The 15,193-nt window shown below is 28.5% G+C and overlaps 1 protein-coding gene across 3 annotated transcripts in view; it reads left to right on the forward strand.

Annotated features, from left to right (window-relative positions):
• Positions 1-15,193, forward strand: part of LOC107164011 (uncharacterized) — a 40,757-nt gene that overhangs the window by 5,751 nt on the left and 19,813 nt on the right. For 2 of the 3 annotated variants that reach the window (XR_001506044.2, XM_015511674.2), the window contains exons 2-3: positions 9,798-9,998; positions 10,962-11,201. Coding sequence is in view for 2 of the 3 variants with exons in the window: in XM_015511674.2 (XP_015367160.2) it covers positions 9,930-9,998; positions 10,962-11,201 (309 nt within the window). In the remaining variant the exon portion in view is untranslated. Of the gene's footprint in view, positions 1-4,676; positions 4,859-9,797; positions 9,999-10,961; positions 11,202-15,193 lie in introns of those variants that run through there. The other variant, XM_089218070.1, reaches the window with a different exon arrangement.

Consider the following 15,193-nt stretch of genomic DNA (forward strand, 5'->3'; position numbering starts at 1 on the left):
AAAACAACTAACGCTCAACTTCACGTTATATTTTTACCTATACATTTAATAATATGTTGATTCCCTCTAATATCACAACTAACAATACATCATCGATTCTGATTAACAAAAATTTGATGTGCCATACGCTTGTTAGGTAGAAACAATAAGTCATGCATGAGTAGCGTACGTAATTAATATTATTTAAATTATATCATGTGCATAGTACCTATTATAAAGCCACTAAAGCCATTACACATTACACTTAATGATATGTATTTTAGTATTTATAATGCGATTATGTATATATAGACGTAGGAATACTTTAATAATATCGTGTATATTACTATATAATACGCTCATAAATTTAGTAAATATATAGTTACAACTATTTGGGGTACACGCACATCAGCCCACCCGTTCGCCCGCACACAAACACTATATGCCACCGCTACTGTCGGCCGGTCGATGCCGCCTTTAATAATAATAATTTATTAATTCAGTTTTGTTGGTTGTTATTATTATTACTTTAACGCCGCGTGCTACATCACTAATCAACATTAATAACAATATAGTATGGTTATTCCGTATAGCCATATATAGGCGTGTCCAGCCGTCCAGGAACCAGACAACTTTCCGGTGTAGTTTTCAAATTACAGATTTAAATAATCTAACCTAAAACGATGGTAGATGTGTAGATATTTTGTTTTAAAATTTCAAAATATGTGCGAAAATTTTAGAATTTTAATTAATTCGCATAGTTTGGCACATTTAGCAGAAATTTAAAAATGTACCTATTTTGAAAATTTTGTATAGGTGCTGAATACCAAAGGTCTAGGTACGCTTTATTTTGGGAGTACAGAAATATTCTAAGCGTTGGTGCCTCATATACCAGTTGTTTGATTATGTTGCTAAATAGCTAGCTACACTTTTTAACTTATCCACGCCAACATAGTCAAGAATAGAGAAATGAAATTCTAACTTATAACTAATAAAAGTGTATTAAAAATCATGATATTGGTTTAAACGCAAATAACACTATTAAAAATATGATTAACATTATTGTTATATTAATAAACTATAAATTATAATATGTATCACTTAAAAAAATTTTCAAATTGGTAAGGTTATAAGACCAATCTTCATTCGAACTTTTTCTTAAATAATTTTGTATCAACTTTTTTGAAAAATAATTTCAATTGTTACAACCTTTAGTCTTTTCACCTTCATAAATTTAATAATGCACCTATTCATGATATTTTCAATGTTATTTTTGACAATGATTAAGGGCCACAAACAGTTCAATAGAATTTAATAATAAAAATATATAAGCAGTGATGGGTTTGTTTTCCCAGTTTCTTCCCCTCTGACAGCATATGTCATATTGTTACGTAAAGACGTGAAGGATATATAGTTTTATAAAGCTACAGGCATTTTGAATTTTCGAGTATAAAACACAAGGACGTGATGATATTAGACAATACTAAGACGTATTTGGTAATTTTAGGGTACGTCTGCGTTACCAAAATATATACTTTATTAATTTATTATGTATATAAATATTATAGTATACTATCATTTACCTATTAAAAATCAGAGCACACTCGGGCACGCGCGATCGATGACTTGGTCGGCTGCGGGGGTGATGGTCACAAAATATGTGATATAAGGTCGTTTTGGCGGGGTTGGAAACATGATCGATTCTTGCGAGTGTGTCATTATTCAATTTTTTATGAAATATTCGCATATTGTATGAGTGTGTGCGTGTTTGTGTGCGTGTGTGTATAATAATATCGTCGTCGTTACTATAACACCAACATCGGCCGTCACAACTTACGCGCGAAGTGACTATAAGTGAGTGTGTTGTTGTTGTAGTTGTGCGCGAGTGGCAATGACTCGGCTTTGTCGACGGGCGGTGGAGGTGACGGCGTGGGCGAAGTCGTCCTCGGCGATCCTAAGTTAGGGCGCTATCGCTGCCGCCTCCACAAAAAATCAGCAAAAGTGTATAAGCGCTCACATAAAATCATCGGTATGACAGTACACCTACCTCCGACACGGTCGATCGTACGATAATAATTTTTAATATTATAATAATACTGTTGTACGTGGGCGTATGGGCTGCGTTGGAGGCGAAACGAAAACCGTTTGCACTGAGGCATGGTGTTTATGATATTATATACGATCGATGGATAATATAGAGATCGAGTTCAGCCGAATGGGTAATAATATAATATATAATACGCTTAGGTATATTAACAATAAGATATAAACGCATAGTACCTATAAGATTTGTCGTGCCAGAAACGATGTGTGCATCTGCAGCTCTGTTCTACGCGTACCTACCTATATAATACGAATGAAGCGTAGGTAGGTAAGTTAGGTACATATTATTATATCAAATGGTAATAGATTTCAATGGACCTATATATAATGTATTTTAAAGTGTTATAACGTTATACGATCGGCAATACGGTTTTGTCGCATATAACGTACAATCGAAAGCGATATTATTTGAACGCACATATCCAAGTAGTTTTGAAACAACCTATTAATTCAGTCAGCAATATACTCGTACTAATAAATTATTATCGACTCTGTCACGCATTATAAAGGGCTAGTAGGTTATTATTATTGCTTGACAACCAATCGATTCTTATCACCGTTGTATATGACTAAAATTATTTTTTCCACCATTATTACTCTCACTCTGTCACCTATATTTCATAATAATGTGTTAATCATAAAGGTCCGGTACAGTAGTGTAGCTGATGGCTTTATTTTTAAAACAAAAGAAATACAGACATTTTCTATTTCATATTCCTATATAGGCAAGAGTGGGCATTATTGAACTAAAAAGTTGATTAAATTTTTATTTTTATAAAAAATAATTGTTTTTAATTATATGGTCGAATCAACAAATTAAATTTCCAATCTAATTTATTTTGTTTCCAATTTAATTTTTAAATCTCAATCGACTTCGTTTACATGTCGAACAACATTTCAGATAATTAATACTTAATAGTGATAATTGTTTTTTAATTTAAAGACAAAAATCTAAAATGAAGTATTTAATATAATTAAGTAGATAATGTATATACAACTATAGTTATAGCTACAATATAGTACTGAATAACTAAAAAAAATAAAGTAAGCTAATGTTTAAGTGTTTTAAACTAAAATTAAATTTTAATTAATAAAAAGTTGAAAAAAAATGTGTATTAACTAAGTCAATCAATAATATTTTCCCAGCTTTGCCTATAGCTGGTATCTACTATCAAATGTACTCTGAATTTTTCTTAACTTTTAAAGGATTCTATCAAATTATTGAACATATCCATTATTTGCATTAGCGTTACCATTTTTACCAAAAAATTGGATACATCCATTACTAATTAGGTATAATAAATATTATAAAACTTGCTCAGGTACCTATCTAACTATTGTTATGTGATTTTACATTTTTTTAAATTAATTTCCATCATAGTTATTCTGAATATTTGCTTTTGATATTATACTATTTATGACATTAAATAAAAAAAAAAAATTAACAGTTAAATAAAGAAAATGTGATATTATAATAATATTATAATGTAATTTTCTTGATTAGGTTGTTTTAAAAAAAAGTCTAAGTAAATTGATGAAATAAGTAATTTGTTGATTTCAATCTAGTCGTAAATCGTAACAACCCAATCAAAAATCATTTTCGTTCTGTGGTGCATTTATAGTTTATAAATATTATATGTACCACTCGACTCAATAGTATAGAAGCAGTTTAACAGGTGTAGTTAGGTAGGTAGGTAGGTACTATACATTTTAGTATCATAAAATCATTTTTTTGTTTTAATGCCATATGGTTTTTGAGAACAAAATATTAACAATTACAACTAGATTAACAGATATTATGACAAGTTATACATTAGAGAACAAGGTAATAGGTATATATAATTAAAAATAATTTAACAGATGATATAAATACATTTTAAATTATAATATGAGATGTAAAAGTTAACCTAACCTAACCTAACCTAACCAAGATACCAAAAGTTATAGATTATTATAGGCTATCGAGTATCGACATCATCCTTATATTATACTAAACTACTAGAAGAACATTTTTTTCAAACTTGTTTTATCGTATTTACACCATATATGGTACATATATTATAAACTATATAGAATATACTTAATAGTTTATTACATTGCAATAATTGTAGTTCAATTAAAATATATTACACAGTCATCCGATTAAACTAACCATAGCAGTATTGATATGGTATTTGCACTCCCTTTTATGCTTGTATTATTATCGTATTATTTGTATTGTTTTCTTCAATGCAGAGTTGTCAATAACCACAATAATAATAATATGACGTACTACGACAACGATGCGTGACGTTCTGTTAAAATCGCGCAAGCGTTACGCACCGGAATCCTGCTACTGTATACTATAGGTATACCTACTCGACAAATAACTCATGCACGGCGTCATCGTCAAAATCCACTAAAGAAACTTCCATCGTGTCAGTTCAGATAACAACAACTGTTGGACAATAATAATTATTATTGTACAGTTGTACGGAAACTGATAAATAAAACCATTTATATTTTTAAACAAACTGTAGTCTTGACTCTTGTGAATAATTTAACTAATGATTAATAATATTTCATAAATTTGCACCAATAAATTGTTTACAAGCTATAATATTTCGTATTTTTAAAATTTTTTTTTTTATATCAAGTCTCTCTTGAATAAAACTACAAAACGTTATTATAACTTAAAAAGTGAGTGGTGCAATATTACATGCAGATGAAGTGAAACATCTCTACTGCAGAGGGTATATGAAAAAAAAGGTTATTTCCCATCACGGTCAAGTATTACGTATGTATTGGAAAAATTTAAAAAAAAAAATTAAATTTTCAATTTAAATTAAATTGATATTATTGTACAAATATAAGTGATAAGCAAGACAAATGGATTATTATTCATTACCATTTAAACTTATCGTCGAGTCTGCCACGCCCGTAATATTTTTTGTTCACAACGGTTGAGCCCTGCATGAATCCGACTAAGGGCCTGTTTTACAATCATAGTTTAAACCTCGGTTACGCTTGAACCACTGATTTTACCGGCCAAATTCGATGGGTTAACCTGAGTTCAACTATTGTAATAGGGGCTCTAACATAAATGCGCTTAAAGGTGTAAAACTTCAGTAATAAAAACAATAATATATTGTTATATATCGCCTTTAGGTTATATTGTAATAAACATGTTTAATTGTTCGCTATGCCACATTATTAATCATCGAACAACACCAAATTAAACCTACATTAAAAAAATATATATATATACGAGTATATTAAGTAAGCGTAATACATAACATATGATTAGGAAATAATTGGTAATAGTTGAATGTTTTCTATGTGCTTTTTATTTATATAGTTGTAAGCAAGAAACAAATTTCATGCAATGATGAGATAAAACGCTAAAATTTAAAATGCATAATTTTACATAATATTTCTTTTAATATTAGAAAAAAAGTTGCATATATTATTTCTTAATTGTCCAACATTTAATATTTGCAAAAAACATGTATTTTATTACCTTATGCATTTTAAACTCAATTATTTAACATAAGTATTTTCTTTCATTAAAAATTTGTAAAAAGTTGTAATTTTGTCCCGTGGAAAATAGATACCTAAGTATTATGATAAAACTAATTAGTTTTTGATAATACTATATTTTTGTTGGCATTCGCCAAGATGGCTTTATATTGTTATTATTATTCAACCTGTTTTTTTATCGCATTATTCATAGATAATCATTTTTGAAAATAAAAATAATAATAGTTATCTGGAATTTACTGGTATATACTATTAACAGTATTATAAAGTAGAGTTGAGATATTTTAAACATTTTGTTTTAAACACTTGTTTAAAACATGTTTTTAAAATATCTAAATTAATCAAACATGGTTTTATTTAAAACGTTTAAAACAAATGATTTAAACATCATAAAAAAAACAATTGTTTAAAACAGAAAAATATAATTGATAATTCATGATAATTTATATAATTTAAATTGGAAATAAATAAACAATTTAATCAAAATAAAGATGAATAAAATTGACTATTATGTCTTATATATTGTATTATTATTTATTAATATAACTTGAAATAACATTTCATAACAAATCTTCTAATTAATATAAAATGACATAGGTAAGAATAAATAACATAATAATTAATAATTAGTTGTCCTCCAACAAAAATAAAAATAAAAATTATAGCTGTACTAATTCTAATGGTATCCAATGTAAATAGACATCGGAATGTCACATCGTGTTAGGTTATATTATTGGTAACTGACATATTTTAAGTGAACAAATACCAATAAATGAATAAAGTATACAATTTTCTAATTGTTACTTATACAGGATGTTTGAACTGACAATTGCAATAACATTTGATCTATTTAACATTTTTTACTTTTTTTTTTTTTAAATATAAATTGTCGTCTGCGCTACATTTAAAATATTTTTTATATCAATTATAAGTATACAACAATAATATGATCATTAAATATTATTCAAAAATGACTGACCAGTTACCACCTCCATATGCGCTGGACTTCAATATTACTGTAATAATTTTGACAGTTATTCATCCAGCAAATAAATGCAAATTTCATTAGCAAAATTCATATTTTGTTTTAAACTCGATGAAATCATGTTTAAAACAGTTGAAAAAAATCATTTAAAAAAAACATGTTTTAAACGATTAAAACAGTTTTTTTTTTAAATCATGTTTTTTATCAACTCTGTAATAAATAAACTGATATAGTTAATAAATTAATTTTTTTTTTTAAATACAATTTTTTTTTTGCATATTTTAAATGCAATGCTACCGATCTTATAACTTATAAATAACTTTCGAGTTATGGTATTATATATGTATGATGTATCGCATACATTATTAATATCAGCTACTGACGATAGACAACAGTCAACAGTGTTATTTTAATAAAACCAATTAAAAAATTATACTTATTTATTAGATACCTATATATTTTTTTTAATTCTTGGTATACTTCATTCCAAAAGTTTAGCATATTAATTATAGTGTCTAGTGTCTATACTCTATGGTTTTTTTTTTTTTTTTTTTATCAGGATACGTTTTTATTTGTTATGAATAAATTATTTACTATAAAAGTAGGATATAAATTATTAAAATATTCCATTCCGTCGGAAACGGCCGCCAACGTAGATACCTACCTGTTTATACCCATATCATATAACTCCCTATAAATTATAATAATACATTAATATGACGTTGGTGGTATAAATGGTATAAAAGGAATTGCATGATATCTATTCCGTTCATCACGATAATAATAGTCATTACCAATGTTATATTAATTACTTAACTAATTAACCATACAATTATGACTGAACACTACTACCAACACCGCCACCATATGAACTCGATGTATCTCTGTTACATTACGGTTATGGTTATTTCTTGAATATAAATCGTTATAGCTATATTAAAATAATTGTATTCAATATTTATATGAACATAATTTAGTAGAAGAGGGAATGCTTTGCTGTCTATTCCAAAGTGGGCAGATTATTATCGACCGATCATGCCAAATTCAAATTAGCTGTATATCCGACAACCTTAGAAAAATGTATGGTTATTGATAGCCGATAAGTATCAATATTTAATCTCAATTATTGATTGTTAATCATTTGAAAATCCTCAATAATTATTTCAATCAAAATTTTAACAGCAAATAATATTTTTTCTGTATGCTGTGGTTGTTGGATGCTAGGATAATATAAATAGGTATATAATTAAACTCTATATTACCTATATTGTATGTATTTAAAAATGTAGAAAAAAAGTATATTATTTTTATTATTACTTCTTACAATTATGTAAGAAGTAATAAACAATAAATAATTTTAAATAACGTATGCAATTTCTACACGAAGTAATCACGGCAGAAAACCCATGGCCCGACCTTTACGCTTTGCGCTGATAATAATATCAGTAATATTTAATCTATTTCGTATTACGTAATACGTTATTCTTATTGTTATATGCGTTATATCTTATATGTGATGATGATGATGATGTGGTAAATTGAAAGGGGATATATGAGCAATGCTCACGCACTCGCGGTTTACCTATCACTAAATAACAAACAATAAAATATTTACTTCTTCGTTTCGGCGGACAAAATATGACTTCACTGTAATATGCATCATAACTCGCTGAAAACTGAATATTCTTTTTAATTGATTAAAAACAACATACTACGGCCCGCATCGATCTCAGATTTTTTAATTGATTTTATATAATGGTACAAAATAATTTGAAAAAAAAATTGCTAAGAATTATTATATTTTTAAAGACTTATTACTAAGTTTGAGATTAAAATATTGAAAATTAAAATTGATATGGGCTGAAAAATATTCTCCTAAATGAAAATTATCAAATTTGGTTATTTCTACAGGGTAGGATCATATATTATATTATTCCCGTATAAATTGTATTTTTGAGGACAAAATAACATTGGCATCAGGCGCCTTAACTATAGGTATATATAGGCATATGCGAGGAAATCATAAAGAATCCAATGCAATTATTTTCTTAATGACTATATAGACCGACAGTCCGAGCAATCATACTTTAAAAAAAAATGTTTATTGTTAAATTTTACTAGGTATAAAAAAAAATTATAAAGAAAATGTGAATCATAAATACTATAGATATATATTTTTATTAATTTTAAAGCATCGCCTCTTGGGTTATTAGCCGGAGTTTCATTATTTATATTAGAAATAGCCAAATAGGTCGGATTTGCATTACATTAAATTGCTATTTTATAAATGTATATTGTTTCCTTAGGTAGCGTAATATTAAATTATATGGTGGAATTCAGCCTCGTTGATAAAATTTATTAGATTTCTGTATGTCCCAGGAGTGGGTGTAAGTATCTCATATAGGGTATCCGTATAGTATGTTTTCTTTATATTTCTTCTTTGCTATATATAAAATATTATCAATTAAATGGTTATTATTGAGATTATAGTTTAGAACTATGCATTGCGAGTTTGTTTATTTTTAAAAGACTGTTTAGAACAAAGTTTTGGATCGGCATCGCTCACTACTGTATTCAACTTTTATAAACAAAAATAACTGTATCATCTGCGTTACTTTATTATTATTTTTTTTTTATAAATCTTAAGCCCGGAAACTATGACCATTATAGTGGTTTGTAGATTTCTTAGTAGGTTGATTACTGTGAGTAGACTGAGTAGAGTACGGTTGGTCAGAATACGTGTATGATATACTCTGAACACATTTCGTGACTTAATACAACCACCGCGCCTTACTAGGTCGTAAGTTAATCTATTTTATTATTATATTTTACATTATATGGGTAAATAATACAGTATCAATTATATATTATTATATACAATATATTTTTGATCAGTATGGATTATCCAATCTCTGTAGTTTGAGGACAAAAATTGTATTGTTTCATCGATTATAAGGGCAGTGGGCATATTATATGTATATATACTATATAGCGTTTATATAGGGTTATATAGCTTACAAAATAAGTTATAGCGTGGTCAATTTTACTTTTCAAGGTTATACAGTTTTATACGGTTATAATATACAGTGTTCTAGTCTTTAGACATTTAACCGAACTTGTTATTTGACCAAACTTCGAGTAACGGACTTCTTTTGTTTTGCGGTAACAATAATTTGTGTTTAATCCTATCCGTGTGTTATGATTTATGTAGAGTACGAAACTCGGCGACTACTCCATCCAAGATAATTCAAACAGCTTTCATTGCACAAGCACTTGCGCAAAACGGTGGTGAGGACGACGAAAGACACTATCACTGCTGTAGACAAAGTAGATCGCCGTGATCATGGCATCGTCACCTTTGCGGGCACCGGTGGCGACTGGTCAACAGCAATCGAGATTGATAGACATGCAAGTGAGTGACGGTGACATCGGGCTGATGGTCTACCTATATGATTTATTGTAAATTTGCTTCAGAATAGATACATGGTCTTATAAGATACATTATGACACTTCTACTGACACATAAAGTAATACAATGCCCCTCTGTTTATGCGATTCCGTCGTTTAGAAAGAACAATTTACATTTAAGTTGTCTTACCTACTACCAATTTTTTAGCCAATACGCAGAACAGTATTGTCCGATATGACATTATCACCCTGCAGATAACAAAAACATATTATAATAATATTTTTATAAAATTACATCAGTAATCATTTATAATTTATAAGTTATAATTGATGCTTTATTCATTTTAAAATTGTACTAGCTATAGTAGCAGCAGTAATGACCGCCTTGTCATAACTTTTTATTTTTCAACAACTAGCAAAGACAATAATATGGTATCATTTGCAAGATAATTAAAATGTATATTTAAGCTTTCAAATTTATATTTTTCTTGTTGTCGAAAATTTGTTCTAATTCAGTTGTAACCACTTAAAAAAATTATACGTCAGCATGCATATAGTTTATAATTTATATAGCTTATAAATTAATATTGTCTCTTTTTTTATCATAATAATAAACGTTAAAATAATAAATACTTACTATTGTCTTTTATAACAGTAAATTTCAAATATATGATTCGAGTTGAGTAGGTATATAATATACTAGCATATCGATATTATAATTAGACCTACTGAATATGTAGTCGATCGATGGTTAGTCACATATTATAATGCTATATAACTCAATATACTTAATATTTATGCAGCTAATATAATATCAAATAATTACTAAAAATCCCTTTTTATAAACTAACGAATATATATTATGATCAATCAAATGTCAAGCTGACATTCTATTATAGGGCCGTGTCTAACAAAGTATTTTAATAATATATTTTACTACAATCATATATTATACGACGTTGTGCAGAAAAAGTTCCAGCAGAAGCATTTGGCAACTGTGGCAGCTGTCAAAGGCACAGTCGCTGGGTCTACGGCGTCTTCAAATACCTCATCGACCAAGACCACCGGAAGCGGTGATATTCCGGTGCCACCTGTTCGGCGGATCATCGGTACCATCACCCCCGAACAAAAACAGCCACAGCAGCGCAGGCCAGTAGGATCCGGAAGTGGTGGCGATTCTATCGTACAAGTCGACGTAAAGGGAAAGGTACGTTACAAGAACAATATTCTGCTTTTTACGTACTTATATTATAATATTTAAAAAAAAAATATAAAAAAAAAATCTCATGACCCTACTACGAGCGTCGGAAATACACGATGAAATATGACTCGTTTAGTCGTTTACTGTGTACCTATATTATTATACGGTGGGGTTTTTATTCGTTCGGTAAAAATTTCATTGTCCCGTTGTCCAGCGATATCAAACATGATATCACGTCATGTAAGTATAAGGCATAATGTTTGCAGTAGTAGTAAATATGTAACTAATTATATTATAGTAAAAATAGTATATGTACAACATGCACTGCAGTATTCCCCAATTAAAATTTCATAAAATATAAGTTATTAGTCGATATTACATATTTTTTACGACTACAAAAAGTGGTGACTTTAATCTTTATAAGTTAAGATTTTTGATGGTCAAAAAAACTCATTATACTTAAATACCTAATGTTTATTAATGTTTCATTTGGTTATTTAATTTTAAGATTTGAATTTACAATGAATGTTTCTTGACATGATATAATATTTTACATCATGATATGATTTATAATGGATTAATGCAGTATGAAACTGTATAAAGTCACTATGATAATATAATATGTTTAAATATACAAATATATTTTCTGTTTACTGTTGGAACGCTATCATCGAACAAAATAGATTACTCTAATTAGGTATGCATTGCACACAATATATATTATACGTATTACGATTTCTACTATACTGATAGCTAATACCACTGGCACCGATATTCATCTGAAATACAATAATTCGTTGTTAAATAAATTAATAACATAATATTAGTTTCTAATATTGTTTATAATGCTTATAAATGCATTATAATTTTAAATCTTGCTAAAAATTACTCGGCGATGACCCATCCACCCTAACACTGAATTACATATGAAATATTTTGTCACAGTGACAAACACAATCAATTATATAGTTGATTATTGACCTCCAAGACCAAGACTAATAAAGGGTATAAATTCTAACTGTATTACTTTTTATACAAGTACGTTATCATCGTCTTTCAATGAAGATTTATAATATGTAAGGTACACTACAATAATAGCCATGAGTAGTCTATTCGGCGTTTTATTAAGAGGATATCAGCTCGCCATTTGTTTTCTCTAATTGTTAATTTTAATATTAAAGTAAATTCACTTATTATTATACTTTTAGTTAAGAATATTACCTTTGTATTTACTTTGCATTTTTGCGATATTTTAATTTATAAACATTTTATGAGCATTTTTTAATTGTAATAGTTTACATGTTTATTATAGTAATTACTTACAAAAAAAAAGAAAAAAATTAAATATCGTAAAATGACTAAATTAGGGACTCGAGCAATGTTTGATAATAAGTAAATGCACTCTATTCTTAAAATTAATAGCACTGGCTTATGTATACTAAAACGCAAATTTGCTATGTTGCACGTAGCCGTGGGTCAGAAAGAGAGAGAGAGAGAGAGAGAGAGAGAGAGAAAGAAAGTTGTGCGCTGACATCCTCTTAAGTTTTAATATATTAATAGCATAGAATATTATGATATATGATATATTATATCGATGTCGCCGTACGAATAATAACCGTAAACATAATAATAATATATCTAGCACGGACGAATGACGTCGGCGGCGTCATCATCGACTCATCGGAACGATTCTGTTTATCTCTTGGAATCGTTTACTTATTTAGTTATTAGTTTGTTACTCATTTATCAAATGATAGGGTTTTTAAAAATAATTCACTACTTATAAATTTTAATAGTATAATTGAAGTATAGTATATTATGTGTTTAGTCTGAAACAGTGTTATGGAAGTAATGTAAAACGCAGAATTTTGCTCTTATTGTATCAATTATATTATATCAGCTCACTCACTGCTACATATGAAAAGCCACTCAGTGGCGAGTCTGAAACGAAGAGAAGGCATTGTTTTTACATACGTTACCCCAGCCCCGCCAATTTGATTTTTGCAATTTTTTTTTGCGCCAGTAATTAGTGCTCAATTCCTGCCAATTCCTGCCGCAAACCCCGGAATTCCTGCTCTAACGGTTTTCCCGGAAAGTCGAATTTTCCACGGGTGGAGCTGGAGTAACGTTACCCCAGCCCCACCCATCTTCTAAATTTAACTTTTTGCAATTTTCTTTGCGCCAGTAATTAGTGCTCAAATCGATAATATATAGTAAATATTATTGGCACCATTTCAGTTTTTGTTAGACTAGGGCAACATCTCTCAGATTCACCACCCAACATCTTTTTTACGCACATATTCATATAGCATAATAATTCTTACTTGTATAAAGTACTCACTTTCCAGAGTTCCATTGCTCAAAATAACTTGAAAATTTAATACAAGGTTCCTTATGAGTTGTTCTTATTGTAGCAAAAAAAAAAATTAAATATCGTTAGTCATGATTTTTTTTCATAAGCGTTTATAGTTCAAATTCTTACGAAATCTGTCGAAAACGCGAAAATTTGCAAGTAATTTTTAAGTTGAAAAATCATAAAATATATGACAATATTTAAATATAATATATCCTAGACTGACAAATCATCTGCGTTCAGAATCGTTTTTCGTATACAATGATACCTATCATTGCATTCAAATCTAACCTACCCTAGTCAGAGGCCCACCCCACCATCTAATGTACAGCAGAGCGACATTCACTTACCCGCTTTTTTTTCAATTAGTCTCACAAATTTTCTGTTTCGTATTTGTCCAAAAAATATTTATAATGTTTACTTTTAGTTTAAAAAAATATCTGTACCGTGCTTGTAGGGCTAGTGCATAATAAACTATATAAACAAAAACAATTTAATGTATCTAATAGTGAATTAGCGGGTAAGTGCGCTTTTTATATTAAAAAATGTAGGACAAGCTAAATATTATATTAAATAGAATATATGTATTGAATACAAATTAAAAATAGCCATAAAATGTTGTTATAAAATAACTAATTAACCTATATATTTACTACCTATCAAATAATAGACACCGATAACAGTGGCATCATTTGGGGGTGGGGGGGGGGGGGAAACTTGGGCATTTTTCATAGTCATTTACAACAACCACAACCATAGATCGGCACATTTAAAAATACTTATTCAATAAGACTGAATAATAAATTATTTTATTACACACTGCAGGATGTCCCCGTGAGGATTTACCAATTGGAATATCTCCTAAAATAATGAAACTATTATAACTCTGTTTTATTTATTAGAATGACAAGGATAGACAAGGACTACAATTATTTCATATTTTAATTTAATTTAAAGTTTTGGTAAAAAAAACTAAAAAAATAATTGTTCTGATAAGACTTATTTAATATTTGTAATTCTACAAAGTCGAATAATTTGACAAAATTCACACTGCGAAAGAAAAATTAGTAGTTTTTAAATACGTAACTTTCTAATATTGAATATTGTGTTATTTTCGCGAAAATTTTACATTTAAATTGAGTAAAGACCAGATTTATGTTCAGCTGTAACCTAAAAACTTGCTTCTAAAATGCTGAAATTTACAAAATCGTGCAAAAACCAATCATAATTAGAAATTAGGTAACAAATCTTTAATTATAGGTATTTCAAATTTAATTTTTACTGTTTTTTATTTTTTTATTTTTATAATATTAGTATTTGGCATTATATAAAAAAACTAATTTAATTAATATAAAATAATTATAAATTTTAAATTATAAAATTTTAACTGATTTACAATATCGAAAATTCGACTTTCCGGGAAAACCGTTAGAACAGGAATTCCGGGGTTTGCGGCAGGAATTGGCAGGAATTGAACACTAATTATTACTGGCACGAAAAAATTGCAAAAATCAAATTGGGGGGGCTGGGGTAACGTACCTACGTATTGTTTTTTTCATTATTACAAATATTGATACGGAGCTCCAACAGTAATAGGAATTACTGTATTTTATTTTATATTAATTTAATAATTTTATTTGGGTGG

Source organism: Diuraphis noxia, unplaced genomic scaffold, assembly GCF_037042655.1.
Source record: "Diuraphis noxia isolate RWA-SAM2 unplaced genomic scaffold, SU_Dnox_SAM2 contig0001, whole genome shotgun sequence".
In the NCBI taxonomy this organism is placed as follows: domain Eukaryota; kingdom Metazoa; phylum Arthropoda; class Insecta; order Hemiptera; family Aphididae; genus Diuraphis; species Diuraphis noxia.